Below are 14,164 nucleotides of genomic sequence, written 5' to 3' on the forward strand. Positions count from 1 at the left end.
AGGGAAAAGCTCTTTGGCAGAGTAAAAAATTGCTTCTTGTGCTTCTCAGAGAACAATGAAGCTTGTGAGACCCACCCTGCGTTCCTGGGCAGCTGAGTCACTCACCCAGAGGTGGTGGACCCTGTTCAGCTGCTTTGTCCCGCTGCGGATCAAAGGGTGAAATGGGGATTTGTGGGGTTTGAGTGGGATATTGTACCAAAGAATGTCAGTGTGTTATGGGAAGGGGAGCAGATTTAGTAGGAATGGTTGAGCCTTGCCGTTACCCTGCCACCCTCCAGCCATCCCTCTAGAGCGCTAGAACCATGTTGCTGGGAATACTGGCCTAGGCAATAAGAGAACAGAGTTCCTTTATTTTGAGTCAGCAGGTAAAGGACCTGAGCCCAGATCATCCAACATGGCAGGAGGAATAATCCTAACCATGGAACTCGGTGTTACAAGGAGAACTTTTTCACACTCATCATCCATTTCCTGAACTTTGCTCTTATTGAACAAGTTTAGGAAGAGCCCTGGTCTGGAAGCTGCCAGGGGAGGACTGGTTTCTCCTCAGTGACTCAGGTGAAAATCGTTTTAATTTGACAAAAATTGCATTAAATGTTGGGGTTAATTTATCCTCATTGTTTCAGATCAGCTGCTGAACCAGCAGATCAGGGACTTGCACATCCCTTGCCATGCACACTCTGAAGAGGGGCTTCACCCATCCCTTGTTCTTCCTACAGGTGTCACTCTTGAGTTTAACGTGAATGTATTCGTTCCTCTCTGATCTTTTTATCCCTGCATCATCTGACTGAGTTAGGATACACACATTTCTTTGCGACCGTCTTACATATACACCCAACCTTAATTTCTCCCTGAAGATATATCGCATTTAAATACAATGTTACTATACCAAAGAGATTGTCAGACACAGTTTTCTTTGCATTGCAGAAAAGTAAAGTTTTATTAGAGGCAGAAAGCAGATCACCAACTGCACTGCAGAGAAGTGCATGTGCGTACGGTGACTGCACATGAAGGAAAAGGACATAATTTTAGGAGAGATCTAGAAATGATTCATCTTGACTTCATGGATAAGATGTGCAGGGCAGTGTGTGCTGGGCAGGGGAGCAGTGCTCCTGTGTCTCGTGCTCTGATGGCTTCTTCAATCAGGGAAGACCAGTGCATCGGTGGTGTATTAATACGCTCTTGACTGCCCTGTGGAATGAAAGGAGAAAACATTGCTCTGATGGGGAAATCAAGAGTCTCTTGCAGCACTGACATTTCAAATGTATCCGGTACTTAAATGTCCATCTCTGTTAGCAAAAGCCTGGGAAAGGAGCTTAGCCTGTTCCTATAACTACAGTTAAGACACCTTGAAATTAAGAGATTTGATTGTGAATATTTTAATCCCCATTGTGATTGCAAAAGGGGGAGTATCAGCAGGAAAAGGGATGAACCACAGTATATGAAAGCCAGGGAAGCAGGGTAAATTAGGATCCTCTTTGGAACATGTTTCTTACCTGCCTTGTCACCAGATTGCCCATGAGAGTAGGAAGTAGAGTAAGAAGTGTGGGAGGACGATCCCCCTCCTTGGAGAGCTCCTTGAAATGATCTGTGCAAGGAAAGGAGTTTTAATGAAGAGAATGATAAATACATTCACTAAGAGCTGCTGTGACCTAATGTGCAGGTAACAGCTCGACCTTTCTTGGACCTTGCCAATACTTCTGTATAGTGTATATTTTATTCCCTTCAGCTCTGTTTTCCTAGAAAGTGGTAGAAGCAGAAATAATAAAAGACTGTAGAAATAATTCTTATCCTCTCACAGCCCAGCTGTGCTTGCCCATCTGCTTACAGAAGGCAGTACAGGACAGATTGGTTTTACTCTGAAGGAATCGCTGCACAGAACAGGCCTAAAGGAGCAGATTAACTGAACATGTCACTAACTGTGCTCTGCATTTTCCTCTGTGTTTGATGTGTTTAGTAAGTTTATGTTATACATATTTCAGTGCAGATCCTGAGAAAATATATGTTGTATTTAGATTTCAACTACAGACTGGTAAAATCCTGCTCTGTCTATTGTGAGTCCCAGTAAAGAAAAGGTTGTAGTGGGATTTATGCCCTTATTTGCAAACAGAATACATACGCAATGTCCTGCTGTCCCTCCTGCAGCAGAGCCCGGTACTGAGCAATCTCCTGCTCCAGGCGGGTCTTGATGCCCAGCAGCGTCTTGTACTCCTGGTTCTGATTCTCCATCTCACAGCGGATGCTGGCCAGCTCCTCCTCTACACAGTTGATCTGCCCTTGGATCTGTTGCAGCAGGCAGCCGTAGCGAGATTCGGTTTCTGCCAAGGAGTTCTCCAGAGAGCCTTTCTGGAAGCGGGAAAGCAGGAGTTGATGATGAGAGCTGTCCCCCTGCATGCTGGGAGGAGGGCAGGACCCTCAGGCATCGTGCCCCACTTACCGTGCTCAGCTGCGACTGCAGCTCAATCTCCAGGTTCTGCATTTCGCGCCTGAGCTCGGTGAGCTGGTGGCTGCTGCTCTGGATGTCCTGGCTGCTGGAAGTGACCTCGCGGTTGACTTCCTCGATCTGCAGGAGACAAAGGCCAAGCAGAGTTTCTGGGTGAGAAAGTCCCTTGAATGAGCAGGTTGGCCAGGGAGCCTCTCCCTTTCAGGCTGTCCTCATGGAGACGGCCGAGTCACTGCTCCATAGATCCTGCCGTTCCACCCACCTTTGCCCTAGTCATCGCTACCTGCATCAGAGCTACGTCTGTGCTCCATCGTGGGATCAGAGTCGTTGCTACATACCTTGACTTCATACCACTGCTCCACCTCTCTGCGGTTCTTTTCAATGATCTGCTCGTATTCGTTCCTCAGGTCATTCAGTATCTTGGTCAGGTCTTGTCCAGGGGCAGCATTGACCTCCACACTCACATCACCTCCAGTCTGAGAGTGCAGCTGCCTCATCTCCTGCAGAGTGTGTGAAGAGAGAAGCAAATAGGCCAGGTCATTGCTTGTGTTGGGGTCTGTGGTGAGAGCAGTGTGAAGGCACAAAGGATGACAATCCCATGAGATTAGGCTGAATTGCCTTTGGGAACCCTGAAGAATCGTACCTCTTCATGATTTTTCTTAAGAGCAATCAGCTCCTCCTTCAGGGTCTCAAGCTCAGATTCCAGGGAAGACCGAGTGCGAGTGAGATCATCCAGGATGTTTCTCAAGCCATTAATGTCAGCCTCCACAGTCTGACGGATTACCAGCTCATTCTCATACCTGCACGAAAGAAAAGAAAAAGCATTACACATTCATTTCATTACCGTGCGTAGGCTTGATCACACCACTTGGGATAGGGTTTCATACCCTGCTTTCAGGAACCCCTTAAGATTCATGAAATGACCGACATGTGAGGTTCTGAGAGGTACTCACTTCATCCGGAAGTCATCAGCTGTCATCTTGCTGTTATCGATGTCCAGAACTATTTTGTTGTTCTCCACAGTGGCAGCAATGATCTGCAAAAGGAAAAGATGGAGATAAGTCTTTCTGTGTCCCAGACTTCCAGGGGAAGAAGAAAGAAGGCCCAAAGCTTTGGTAAGGTGTTGTTGAGGGTCTTGGAATTGTTTCCTACAGTTATACAGAGCCCAGACAAAGTTACACCATGCCACAAGAACTGGTGTGTGCAAGGTTTTGGCTTCCCCAAATATTCTAATGGAAGAATATGAGGAAAGAACAGGAAAACTTTTGTGCCGGGAGATGCCCAATTTGCTGGTCCCCTTTACTCTGGGTATATGAGGAACCATCCTTATACACGGTCCCTGACGCTGTAATGTGTCTCATTTAAAAAGAAAGCTGATTATAAGGACAGACCTTGGTCCTGTCCAGCTGGTTACTGGTGCTGTCCTACCTGGTTCTGGAGTTGTTCGATGGTCTGGTAGTAGGAGCTGTAGTCCTTTGAAACACTGGGAGCTTGTTTCCTGTACCACTCGCGGATGTGATGCTCCAGCTGAGCATTTTCTTCCTCCAGCCTTCGCACCTTGTCCAGGTAGGCGGCCAGGCGGTCATTGAGGTTCTGCATGGTGACCTTCTCATTGCCGCTGAGCAGGAGGTCCCCTCCGGCACCAAAGCTTCCCCCAAAGCTGCCCCCAAAGCTGCCCCCAAAGCCGCCCCCAAAGCCCCCTCCCATGCCACCGCCAAAGCCCCCAGTGAGGCTGCCGGCGCTCATGCCCCCACCATAGACAGGGCCGCAGGCTCCCCCCCCATAGCTGCCCCCGCCGACGACGGAGGAGGCGTAGCGCCTGCAGGAGACGGAGGAGCTGCGGCCGCTGCCGCCACCACAGGCAGCGCCACCGCCACCGCCGCTGCGGTACGAGGTGCTGGATGTTCTCTTGATGCTGCAGCTCATGGTGGAAGGAAGCAGAGATCCAAATGCAAAGCCCTCTGCAAGCTTGATGGAGACAGTGCGAGTGCAGCTGTGTCCTCGCTGAGGGCATTTATAGGCTGCTGGGTGGGTGTCAGCTGAAGGCAGCCCAGCTTCCCAGGAGGTTTGCCAGCCCCTGTGCTCATGCCAAAAGTGATGTGCTAAGGGGAATTTCTTTTGGGGCTTGGGACAGCCCTCCCCAGAGGTATTGTGTCTGTGTGCTGATTCACCTGAAGCACACATTGTAATTTCAGGTGGGTGGCTGTGTGTTAGATTTTGATTCAGATAGTGTGTTGCTGGCTACTTAGTGAGAGAGACTCACTTTAATGGTTCTTCTTTGTTCTGTGGAGTCATTTTTTGTCCGCAAGCAGGTGGTGAAAGCACCACTTAGTTTCTTTGTTTTAATTTCAGAGTTGAAGAAATATGAACTCAGGCACCCCAAGAGTGAGTCTTGTCCCATTTTACCTCCAGTACTGCCAGTGACTGACCCTTTTAGAAATGGAATCTCTATGAATTTAGTTCCTTCTCTACAAAGAAAGCTCACCTGGGTGCTGCCTTTCAGAATGCTTCATGGTAAATCTCGATGCAATAACCTCTGTGGAAGCAATGATATTTCTGTTGTTACCAAATTCTGATAGTATCACTTCCAGGAATTAATCTTACGTTTCACACAGTGATGGACACGCAATGATGGAGTTTTGAAATGGTGGTTTGTGCAAATTTCCCCTCACACATGGATTGTTTTACACTGAAATAGATGTGTAGGATGGATAAGGCATCACTAGCTCTGTTCTGGGAGAGGAGACAAAAAGGATTCATCTTTCCACTTCATAAAACAGAGGCTCAGATGTTTATCAGCTTGCTCTCGAGGAAGGAGCTACCAGGCCTCTGTAAGATAAAGGACAGCCCTGCTCCCCACATAACAAGGGCACCATCTGGGTTTGAGTGTGTTTTAGCTGGAAACTAAGGGGAGCTTTTTATCCATGGAAGGCAAAAGAGTCTGGAAGCTGACTCCATTGAGGAAGCTTTGGATGGAAAAGAGAGTTTTGAGATTGACTGTGATCCACTGATGGTAGGGATTTTATCCTCATATAGCAGAAACAGCCCTCATGACCCTTTGGATCCCCTCACCCTCTCTCTTGTCTCTCTGCCATTGCAACTTCTGGAAGACATAAATTTTAAGCCTCTTAAGACAAGGGGCATCTTTAGATGAGAGTTAGCCTTTGATGAGGCTTCATCTCAAAGTTCCTAGCTGATTTCACTGTTCCTTTCTGCATTTATGATCTCACTTACACACAGTTTGCAGCTGTGGCTGGAGCAACATTCCCTCTCTTAGCCACAAATATGAGATCTGTGATGCGTGTTGGGCTGACTGAAGACTTGTGGAAAACCATTTACCCTCCTCCTTGATACCCCCCCACATTTTCATAGATATGCTGAAGATAAGGCAACACTTTGATCTTTATAGTTCTGATTGTTCTTCTCTCGGTAGCTCTCTGCTGACCTGCGCGTCAGAACCAGTTGCTTTGCATGTGTTATTGAGCCTGAGTCATCATTATTAAAAAATAAGAATTATTTTCTCACAGGGTGTGCTTCCTTAGTCATATTTTCCTCATTAGATTGTTGAAATGCACCTTTCTTCTTCCTGATGAGATGCTTATTGTTGATTGGCATTAATGCCAGAGGTGTTGATTTTATGTCTGCTTCTCGGTAGTGTTGCATCATAACATCTGACCCAATGATTTCAGACGTTTCCCAGTGCTGTCATTTCGTACCATCAGCAGTGTCCTGCCTCTTTGTCCCTCTGTCCGTCTCTTCTTCCTTTTTCTTCTTTGAAAAGCTGATCTAACTATGCTAACTGCTGTAACTGTATCACAAAGACTTAAGACTTTCTATTCTGTAACTCGTAGGCATTGCCATGTGTCCTGTGCATTTTTGGCCCCCCATCCTGTGGCCACAGCTCGTTGGCCTGAGTGGCTCTTGTCAGTCCGTTTGGACATGCCAATTGACTTCCCAAGCCAGAGCCAGGTCTCCCAAGGTGCCATCAACAGTCCCAATCCCTGTAATGACAGAAATAAGTCAGAGGTTTTCTGGTGTAGAGGGGTAAAGGCTCCTCAGCCCTTTGAGGAGACTGTTAGAGCTTTGAAATCATACCTGCCCCTGCAAGACTTTCTGCTCATAATGCATCTTAGGAACATCTATAAACAAGAAGTTTGTTTGTAGTGGCAGCGTTATGAATCCTTTCCAAGCGCTGGGCTTGACTGGGAGAGAGTTAATTCCCTTCACAGCAGCCGGCATGGGCTGTGTTTTGGATGTGTGCTGGAAACAGCCTTGATGTTTTGGTTACTGCTGAGCAGTGCTTACACAGCATCAAGGCCTCACCCCACTAGGAGGTGAGTTGGGGGGTGGGCACAGGGAGCTGGGAGGGGAAACAGCTGGGACAGCTGAGCCCGAGTTACCCAAGGGATATTCCAGATCATAGGGCATCATGCTCAGCGGATAAAGCCGGGGGAGAAGCAGGAAGGGGGGGGGGGGGGGTATTCAGAGTGATGGTGTTTGTCTTCCCAAGTAACCAGTATGTGTGATGGAGCCCTGCTGTCCTGGAGATGGCTGAACACCCACCTGCCAATGGGAAGCTCGGAAGGAATTCCTTGTTTTACTCTGTAGGTAGCTTCTGCTGTACCTGTGGAACTGCCTTTATCTCAGCCCAGGAGTTTTCTCACATTTCCCCTCGTGATTTTCTCCCCATCCCACTGGGGGGAATGAGTGACTGCATGGGGCCGAGCTGTGGCTGGGTTACACCACACCACAAGTGCTGTTTACTCACTGGAGAGATTGGATGCAGAGCCACAAACAGATACTTCGCATTGGCAAAAGAACCAAAAGCAGTCAGTGTTTTTTGTAGAACCTAGGATACCATTGCTGGAGAAGTCTTTAGTCACACAAGAGGGAGAGGACAGCCTCAGAAACAATTACTGGTAATTAACTGTTCTACCACAAATGAGTCAGCTGAGGTCTTGGTAAGAAGGGTGCTACTCCCATGAGTTTCATCAGGAACTCCATCTGTGCCTTCTTCATCCATTGCCCGTCACTCTTCAGCATCACTGCCCTGTGCATCTCTTGGCTTTGTTAAGAGATGAGGGATTTCTGTTCTTGTCTCTTTTGTAGCTCCCTGGGATGGAGCCATGCTCTTGCACGTACGTAGCCCTACAGAAACTCCCATTAAGTGTGAGCTATTTTAGTGCCACAATCCATCTACATTGTTATCCAGGGGTCCTTCCTACCACTGAAAAAGTTTAGAAGTAATTCCCTGGGGAAATGAAGCTCTTTCCCTATAGCAACCTTTTCCTGTTCTCTCTACCTGTTAGAATATGCTGTTATTATTCACTATGTTAACTAGTGGAATTCTAAATTCCTCCTTGCCAAAGCCCTTTTTTTTCTTTCCTGTAGATCTTTTCAGACCAATAAGCAACCGTATTGGTTTCTTTCTTTCTTTCTTTCTTTCTTTCTGTCTGTCTGTCTTTCCACCATGGATGAAGTGAAGTGAGTGCCAGGAGCACACAGTGATATCAAGACACCTGACTGAGCATATGACAAGGTTTCCAGAGGACCCACCAGCTGCAGTGAGGTGTGCAGTGCCTCTGGCCTGTCCCTGTGTTTTCCTGAGGCCATGCGTACCCCCATGCTCAGATGGGGGTTATTGCCTCAGGAATCAGTGGGGTGGGGGAGAGGTGTTGCACTATCAGCAGCAGGAGGGCTCCACCATGGGGCTAATCCTGCTGGCGGCTTCACAGCACACCCATTTCTTCCAGTCTGAAGAGTTTGCATAGCTTTGGTCTTGCAGATTTAACTTCAGACTCTGCTTCCCAGAGACCCCGCAGCCTTACATGGCAGTTCAGAAGGGGAGGAAGGGAGTGCAGCTCTGGTGTTCCCTGCGGCTCTGCGTGTGGAGGCTGGGGCTTTGATTATCCTGGTATTTCCCTGTGCTTCTGGGGAATTAGAAGGAGGTAAAATAACCTTTCAGCACTTACTTATATGCACTAACTGCAGTCTAAGCTTCCATAATCCCACCTCAAAAAAGTTGTCTTAAGCTGTTCTATGTTAAGTACAGCTGAGACTGGAATGAATTCTGGCAGCTTTTGTAGATAAAGTTGTGTTTGCATTTGCTTTACATCACTTTCTATACTGTTAAAACCTGAAATGAGTTTTCCTTTCTTTGGAGAAGGGCGTTTATTCATAAGAATTCCTGAAACTGGACTAAAAGAAGTCAGTTTGGAAACCAAGCTTTTCAACATGAACAGAAAGTGTCTTCTTTGTGGATTCTTACCACAGACTGCAATCATGGCATTAATTGCGATTAATTGTGATTGTAATCCACATGATTATGGAAAGAAGAGTTAAATAATACTCTTGCAAGTTGTTTATGATGTGCAAACTTTTCATTTCATTACCCTGATGGAACAATACCCTCAGTCTTAAATGAAACAGCAGATACTAGATTGATAGGTAAAGGGAACAGGCACTTGTAACTGAAGGAGACCTGGCTGGTTTTGTGTGTCTGAGGCACAGTCATAGACTGAAAAGGGGCTTCACTGTGATCTTTAGAAAGCAAAATATGTAAAAAGTATCTGTTCTAATTTAGTGCTGCCCTCTCACCTCCTATTTTATCCATATTTTATCTTCTTAAGCAAAAAAAATACATATAGAAAATACTTTCATCAGATTAAATGTCTCTCTCATTTCTCTAAGGCATAGCAGCCAGGTGAGCGTAGTGACCAGTTCGGGTTCTTGGTATTGTATTGGTATTTAAATTGAAAATTGTTCCATAAACTTTAGGAATGTTTTTGTGCTTGATACTGAAGGAAACAGGCGCACTGCCTTGTGGCTGTATTGCCTAACAGAAGATATCAATACGTAATTCTCTGCCTAGTGCGAGGTGGAGAAATATTTGATGTCATGAAATCCATAGGGACTGGAGCAACCTACACTGAGTCACATCTTCCCTTTGGAACTCTGGCTCTGTTGAGCTGAGTAAAGGCAGAGGTTAATGGGCTCAGATGAGTCATGGTAGTGGCACTGAGCACAGTTTAGTACATTAACAGTTAACGAGTCTTCAGAGAGTTCCCCTCATTGGCGTTTTCTTTCTCCTTTCACTCTTCATTCCTGGTGTCTTTAGTGAATAGCACCAGGGCAGGGGGTCAGGAAGGAATCCCTTAGGGGCTATTAGAAAACAGTGTGGTAAATGGGTTGTAATTTCAGAGGAAGGAGAAGACTTGTGTCGAGAATTGATCAAGGGGCTGTAGGGACAGGACAAGGGAGAATGGCTTTAACCTGACAGAGGGAGATTGAGGTGACAGCTTGGGAAGAAGTTATTATCTGAGCATGGTGTCCATTTTCTTAGTGCAAAATAGGTTGTCCTGAGTTACAAAGGACGATTGACAGCCTGGTATGGGCTGGTGGGCTTGATAATATCCATTCAAGTTTGTTCACATGATTTCCAGACACTGGTTTTTTGCATTGCGGAAGTAAATTTTATTAGAAGCCGTGTTGCCAGCAAAATTGAAGCCCTTAAACTAAAGAAGCAAAGGCAAGTTGAGTGAGGCAAGAGGTGCAGAATGGCAGGAGGTGATGAGGCAGAGGCAGGAGTGCGCCATCCAAAGAGCTGCAGTTGCATCGGCCATGCTGCAGAAGCAATTGGTGCAGGCTCTCATGGTCTATGTCCAATGTGTCTGGTTGGAGGATGCCAGCGCTGGTGCTCTTGCTCTAGCACACTCTTCCCTGTCCTGTGTAAAGTCAGAGCAAATCATGGCCTTAGGGGAGATCTGATCTTTCCTGCTGAGCTTAATCCTTTCACCTAACATGCTCTTTTAGCAAGAGAAGCTCAGTGGCTCGAAGCCCAGCTCTACCTTTGGAGCTTAATCAGATCTATATTTCTTTTTTATTACAATGATCAAAAAAGCAAACCCCATCCTGCAAAGCTTTTAATCTGCAGTTTGTATTCATTTAGGTAGTGGGAAGGGCAAGACTTACTGTATGAACCCCTCATTCCTCTGTGACACAGCCAGTGAGGTTCTCTCACTCCTGGGTCTTACCCAGGTCAAATACAAACCTTTTTCCTGACAAAACCCATCGTAGTCATTGGGGCAGATGTGACCCACTAACTAACATACCTTTACAAAGTGTTGTCTTACCTGACATGTCACCAGACTGGGAATGAGTGTAGGAAGTAGAAGAATATGAATGGGAGGATTTTCCACCTCCTTGGAAAGCTGCTTGAGAGGCACTGTAAAAGGAGAGAAATTAATTCATTAAAAAAAGCCCTAACTGATGGAAATTCAGTCAAAAAAAGGTGTTAATGTAGTTCCATGGACAAGAATTCTCTATTAGCAGTTAAGTACATAAAGATTTCTTCTATTTTCTTGTTATTATATGGAATACATACACAATGTCCTGCTGTCCTTCCTGCAGCAGAGCCCGGTACTGAGCAATCTCCTGCTCCAGGCGGGTCTTGATGCCCAGGAGTGTCTTGTACTCCTGGTTCTGACTCTCCATCTCACAGCGGATGCTGGCCAGCTCCTCCTCTACACAGTTGATCTGCCCTTGGATCTGTTGCAGCAGGCAGCCGTAGCGAGATTCGGTTTCTGCCAAGGAGTTCTCCAGAGAGCCTTTCTGGAAGTGGGAATGCAGGAGTTGAGGATGAGAGCTGTCCCCCTGTGCGCTGGGAGGAGGGCAGGACCCTCAAGCATCGTGCCCCACGTACCATGCTCAGCTGCGACTGCAGCTCAATCTGCAGGTTCTGCAGTTCACGCTTGATCTCAGTGAGCTGGTGGCTGCTGCTCTGGATGTCCTGGTTGCTGGAAGTGACCTCGCGGTTGACTTCCTCGATCTGCAGGAGACAAAGGCCAGGCAGAGTTCCTGGGTGAGAAAGTCCCTTCAGGAGCAGGTTGGCCAGGGAGCCTCTCCCTTTCAGGCTGTCCTCATGGAGACGGCCGAGTCACTGCTCCACAGATCCTGCCGTTCCACCCACCTTTGCCCTAGTCATCGCTACCTGCATCAGAGCTACGTCCGTGCTCCATTATGGGAACGGAGTCGTTGCTACATACCTTGACTTCATACCACTGCTCCACCTCTCTGCGGTTCTTTTCAATGATCTGCTCGTATTCGTTCCTCAGGTCATTCAGTATCTTGGTCAGGTCTTGTCCAGGGGCAGCATTGACCTCCACACTCACATCACCTCCAGTCTGAGAGTGCAGCTGCCTCATCTCCTGCAGAGTGTGTGAAGAGAGAAGCAAAGAGGCCAGGTCATTGCTTGTGCTGGGGTCTGTGGTGAGAGCCGTGTGAAGGCACAAAGGATGACAATCCCATGAGATTAGGCTGAATTGCCTTTGGGAACCCTGAAGAATAACAGAACTATATCTTGGACACGCTATCATTGAATCGTACCTCCTCATGATTTCTCTTAAGAGCAATCAGCTCATCCTTCAGGGACTCAAGCTCAGATTCCAGGGAAGATCTAACCAGAGTCAGGTCATCCAGAAGGTTTCTCAAGCCATTAATGTCAGCCTCCACGGTCTGACGGATGACCAACTCATTCTCATACCTTTACCACAGACAAAAGAGACAGAGAAAAGAAGAAATGAGATTATGACTGTCAGTGCCATACATCTTTCCAGGATCAGTATCCCAATAAAACATGAAGACTCAGTAACACCACTTAGGGACATGCTGCCTTGTCTTGTTGAGGTTATGAGAAGGATTTGAGAGACATGCAAGGTTCTGAGAGGTACTCACTTCATCCGGAAGTCATCAGCCGTCATCTTGCTGTTATCGATGTCCAGAAGCATTCTGTTGTTTTCCACTGTGGCAGCAATGATCTAGAAAAGGGGAAGGTGGAGAGAAGTCTTTCTGCATTCCAGGCATCCAGAAGAAGAAAGAAGACCCAAAGGTTTGGGAGGGTGTTGTTGAGGGTCTTGGAATTGTTTCCTGCAGTAATGCAGATGCCATGTGAGAGGGAAACACCTCGGATTTACTTTTCAAGGACACTTGGGCTATCACAGACCATCCTCCTGAATCCCTACTCTTTGCTTCTCTTTCTCAAGTTAGATAAATGTCCCAAGGAATGTATTGAAGCCTTTCGCTGCAGTGTGCTTCTTCATGGTCTGTTTAACCTATTTTCCTGGTACTGATGTAACCTCACTGTAAAGACACCCTGGGTTCTTCCATCGAGTAGACACAGGAATGTCCAGAGACAAAGGGAGTTCAGATCTTGCAGTCCAGGTGCTTTGGCTTTGTGCTCCATCCAGCTGAGCTGGGTGGGAGCAGGTGGAAGAACTGGAAACCACACACGCCTGGTTTGGAGCCGCCTCTACAATGTGGGGTTTCAGTTCTGTGTGCCAGCAGGTCTGGGCCTGGTGGAGCACTTGGTGCCTTGGGCTGACCTCAGAGCACATCCCCTTTGCTCATGTGGGGGTTTACTGGCCCAAGAGGTTGGAGGCACAGCTCAGCAGCTCCCTGCCTGAAGCAGCACCAGGAATGCCACTCAGTAGCTCCCTTCCAGCCCTTTGGAGCTATTGCCAGAGGGCAGGAGGAGGGTCTTACAACCCAGAAGAGCATGTGGGAGATGGAGCCCCATCAGTCAGGGCTGTCCTACCTGGTTCTGGAGTTGTTCGATGGTCTGGTAGTAGGAGCTGTAGTCCTTTGAAACACTGGGAGCTTGTTTCCTGTACCACTCGCGGATGTGGTGCTCCAGCTGAGCATTTTCTTCCTCCAGCCTTCGCACCTTGTCCAGGTAGGCGGCCAGGCGGTCATTGAGGTTCTGCATGGTGACCTTCTCATTGCCACTGAGCAGGAGGTCCCCTCCGGCACCAAAGCTGCCCCCAAAGCTGCCCCCAAAGCTGCCCCCAAAGCCGCCCCCAAAGCCCCCTCCCATGCCACCGCCAAAGCCCCCAGTGAGGCTGCCGGCGCTCATGCCCCCGCCATAGACAGGGCCGCACGCTCCCCCCCCATAGCTGCCCCCGCCGACGACGGAGGAGGCGTAGCGCCTGCAGGAGACGGAGGAGCTGCGGCCGCTGCCGCCACCACAGGCAGCGCCACCGCCACCGCCGCTGCGGTACGAGGTGCTGGATGTTCTCTTGATGCTGCAGCTCATGGTGGAAGGAAGCAGAGATCCAGATGCAAAGCCCTCTGCAAGCTTGATGGAGACAGTGCGAGTGCAGCTGTGTCCTCGCTGAGGGCATTTATAGGCTGCTGGGTGGGTGTCAGCTGAAGGCAGCCCAGCTTCCCAGGAGGTTTGCCAGCCCCTGTGCTCATGCCAAAAGTGATGTGCTAACGAAATTTTGTCTGAGGTAAGGCAAACGCATTACCCTTCTGTTCAAGTATGTCTGTTGATTCACACAAAGCATGCACTATAATTCATGTGGGTGGCTCTTGGATATTTTGTTGGATAATATAATATCTCAGCTTCTATTAATCTGGCAATATATCACCAGTAACTGGAGTTAATGACGGCTCCACCTTGGTCTGTCTCCTGCAGTCTTCTGGGTGGCGAAATTCCGTGTTTCAGCCCTTGTCTTCCTCCTGTGATCAGAGACAATGGTTTGTACAGCCAGCAGCCCAAGGGACTGTACACTCCTTCGTTTATTCACCACTTATATGGGCTATTTGGAAATCTACTGTGATTTACTGAGATAAATTATTAGCTTTAAAAAGTGCATTCCATGTTTGTTATAGAATAGACCTTCACACCAAAATGTTTTACTCTCTTGTCACCTTTGGTATTTCGCA

General features: G+C 47.7%; 2 protein-coding genes across 2 annotated transcripts; both read right to left on the minus strand.

Annotated features, from left to right (window-relative positions):
- Positions 1 to 907: 907 nt before the first annotated feature.
- LOC101869370 (keratin, type I cytoskeletal 16-like) lies at positions 908 to 4,431 on the minus strand. The gene is made up of 8 exons (XM_034069991.1): positions 3,869 to 4,431; positions 3,394 to 3,476; positions 3,084 to 3,240; positions 2,779 to 2,940; positions 2,435 to 2,560; positions 2,117 to 2,343; positions 1,494 to 1,585; positions 908 to 1,188 (listed from the first exon to the last, which is right to left on the minus strand). Exons 1-8 carry the CDS (start codon positions 4,364 to 4,366, stop codon positions 1,169 to 1,171), a joined length of 1,365 nt encoding a protein of 454 aa, XP_033925882.1. The 5' UTR covers positions 4,367 to 4,431; the 3' UTR covers positions 908 to 1,168.
- Positions 4,432 to 9,889: 5,458 nt separating this feature from the next.
- On the minus strand, positions 9,890 to 13,593 carry LOC101869205 (keratin, type I cytoskeletal 16-like). Its single transcript, XM_034069992.1, has 8 exons — positions 13,032 to 13,593; positions 12,173 to 12,255; positions 11,825 to 11,981; positions 11,485 to 11,646; positions 11,142 to 11,267; positions 10,824 to 11,050; positions 10,573 to 10,664; positions 9,890 to 10,164 (listed from the first exon to the last, which is right to left on the minus strand). Exons 1-8 carry the CDS (start codon positions 13,527 to 13,529, stop codon positions 10,145 to 10,147), a joined length of 1,365 nt encoding a protein of 454 aa, XP_033925883.1. The 5' UTR covers positions 13,530 to 13,593; the 3' UTR covers positions 9,890 to 10,144.
- Positions 13,594 to 14,164: the final 571 nt, after the last annotated feature.

Source organism: Melopsittacus undulatus, chromosome 17 (genome assembly GCF_012275295.1).
Source record: "Melopsittacus undulatus isolate bMelUnd1 chromosome 17, bMelUnd1.mat.Z, whole genome shotgun sequence".
Taxonomy (NCBI): Eukaryota; Metazoa; Chordata; class Aves; order Psittaciformes; family Psittaculidae; genus Melopsittacus; species Melopsittacus undulatus.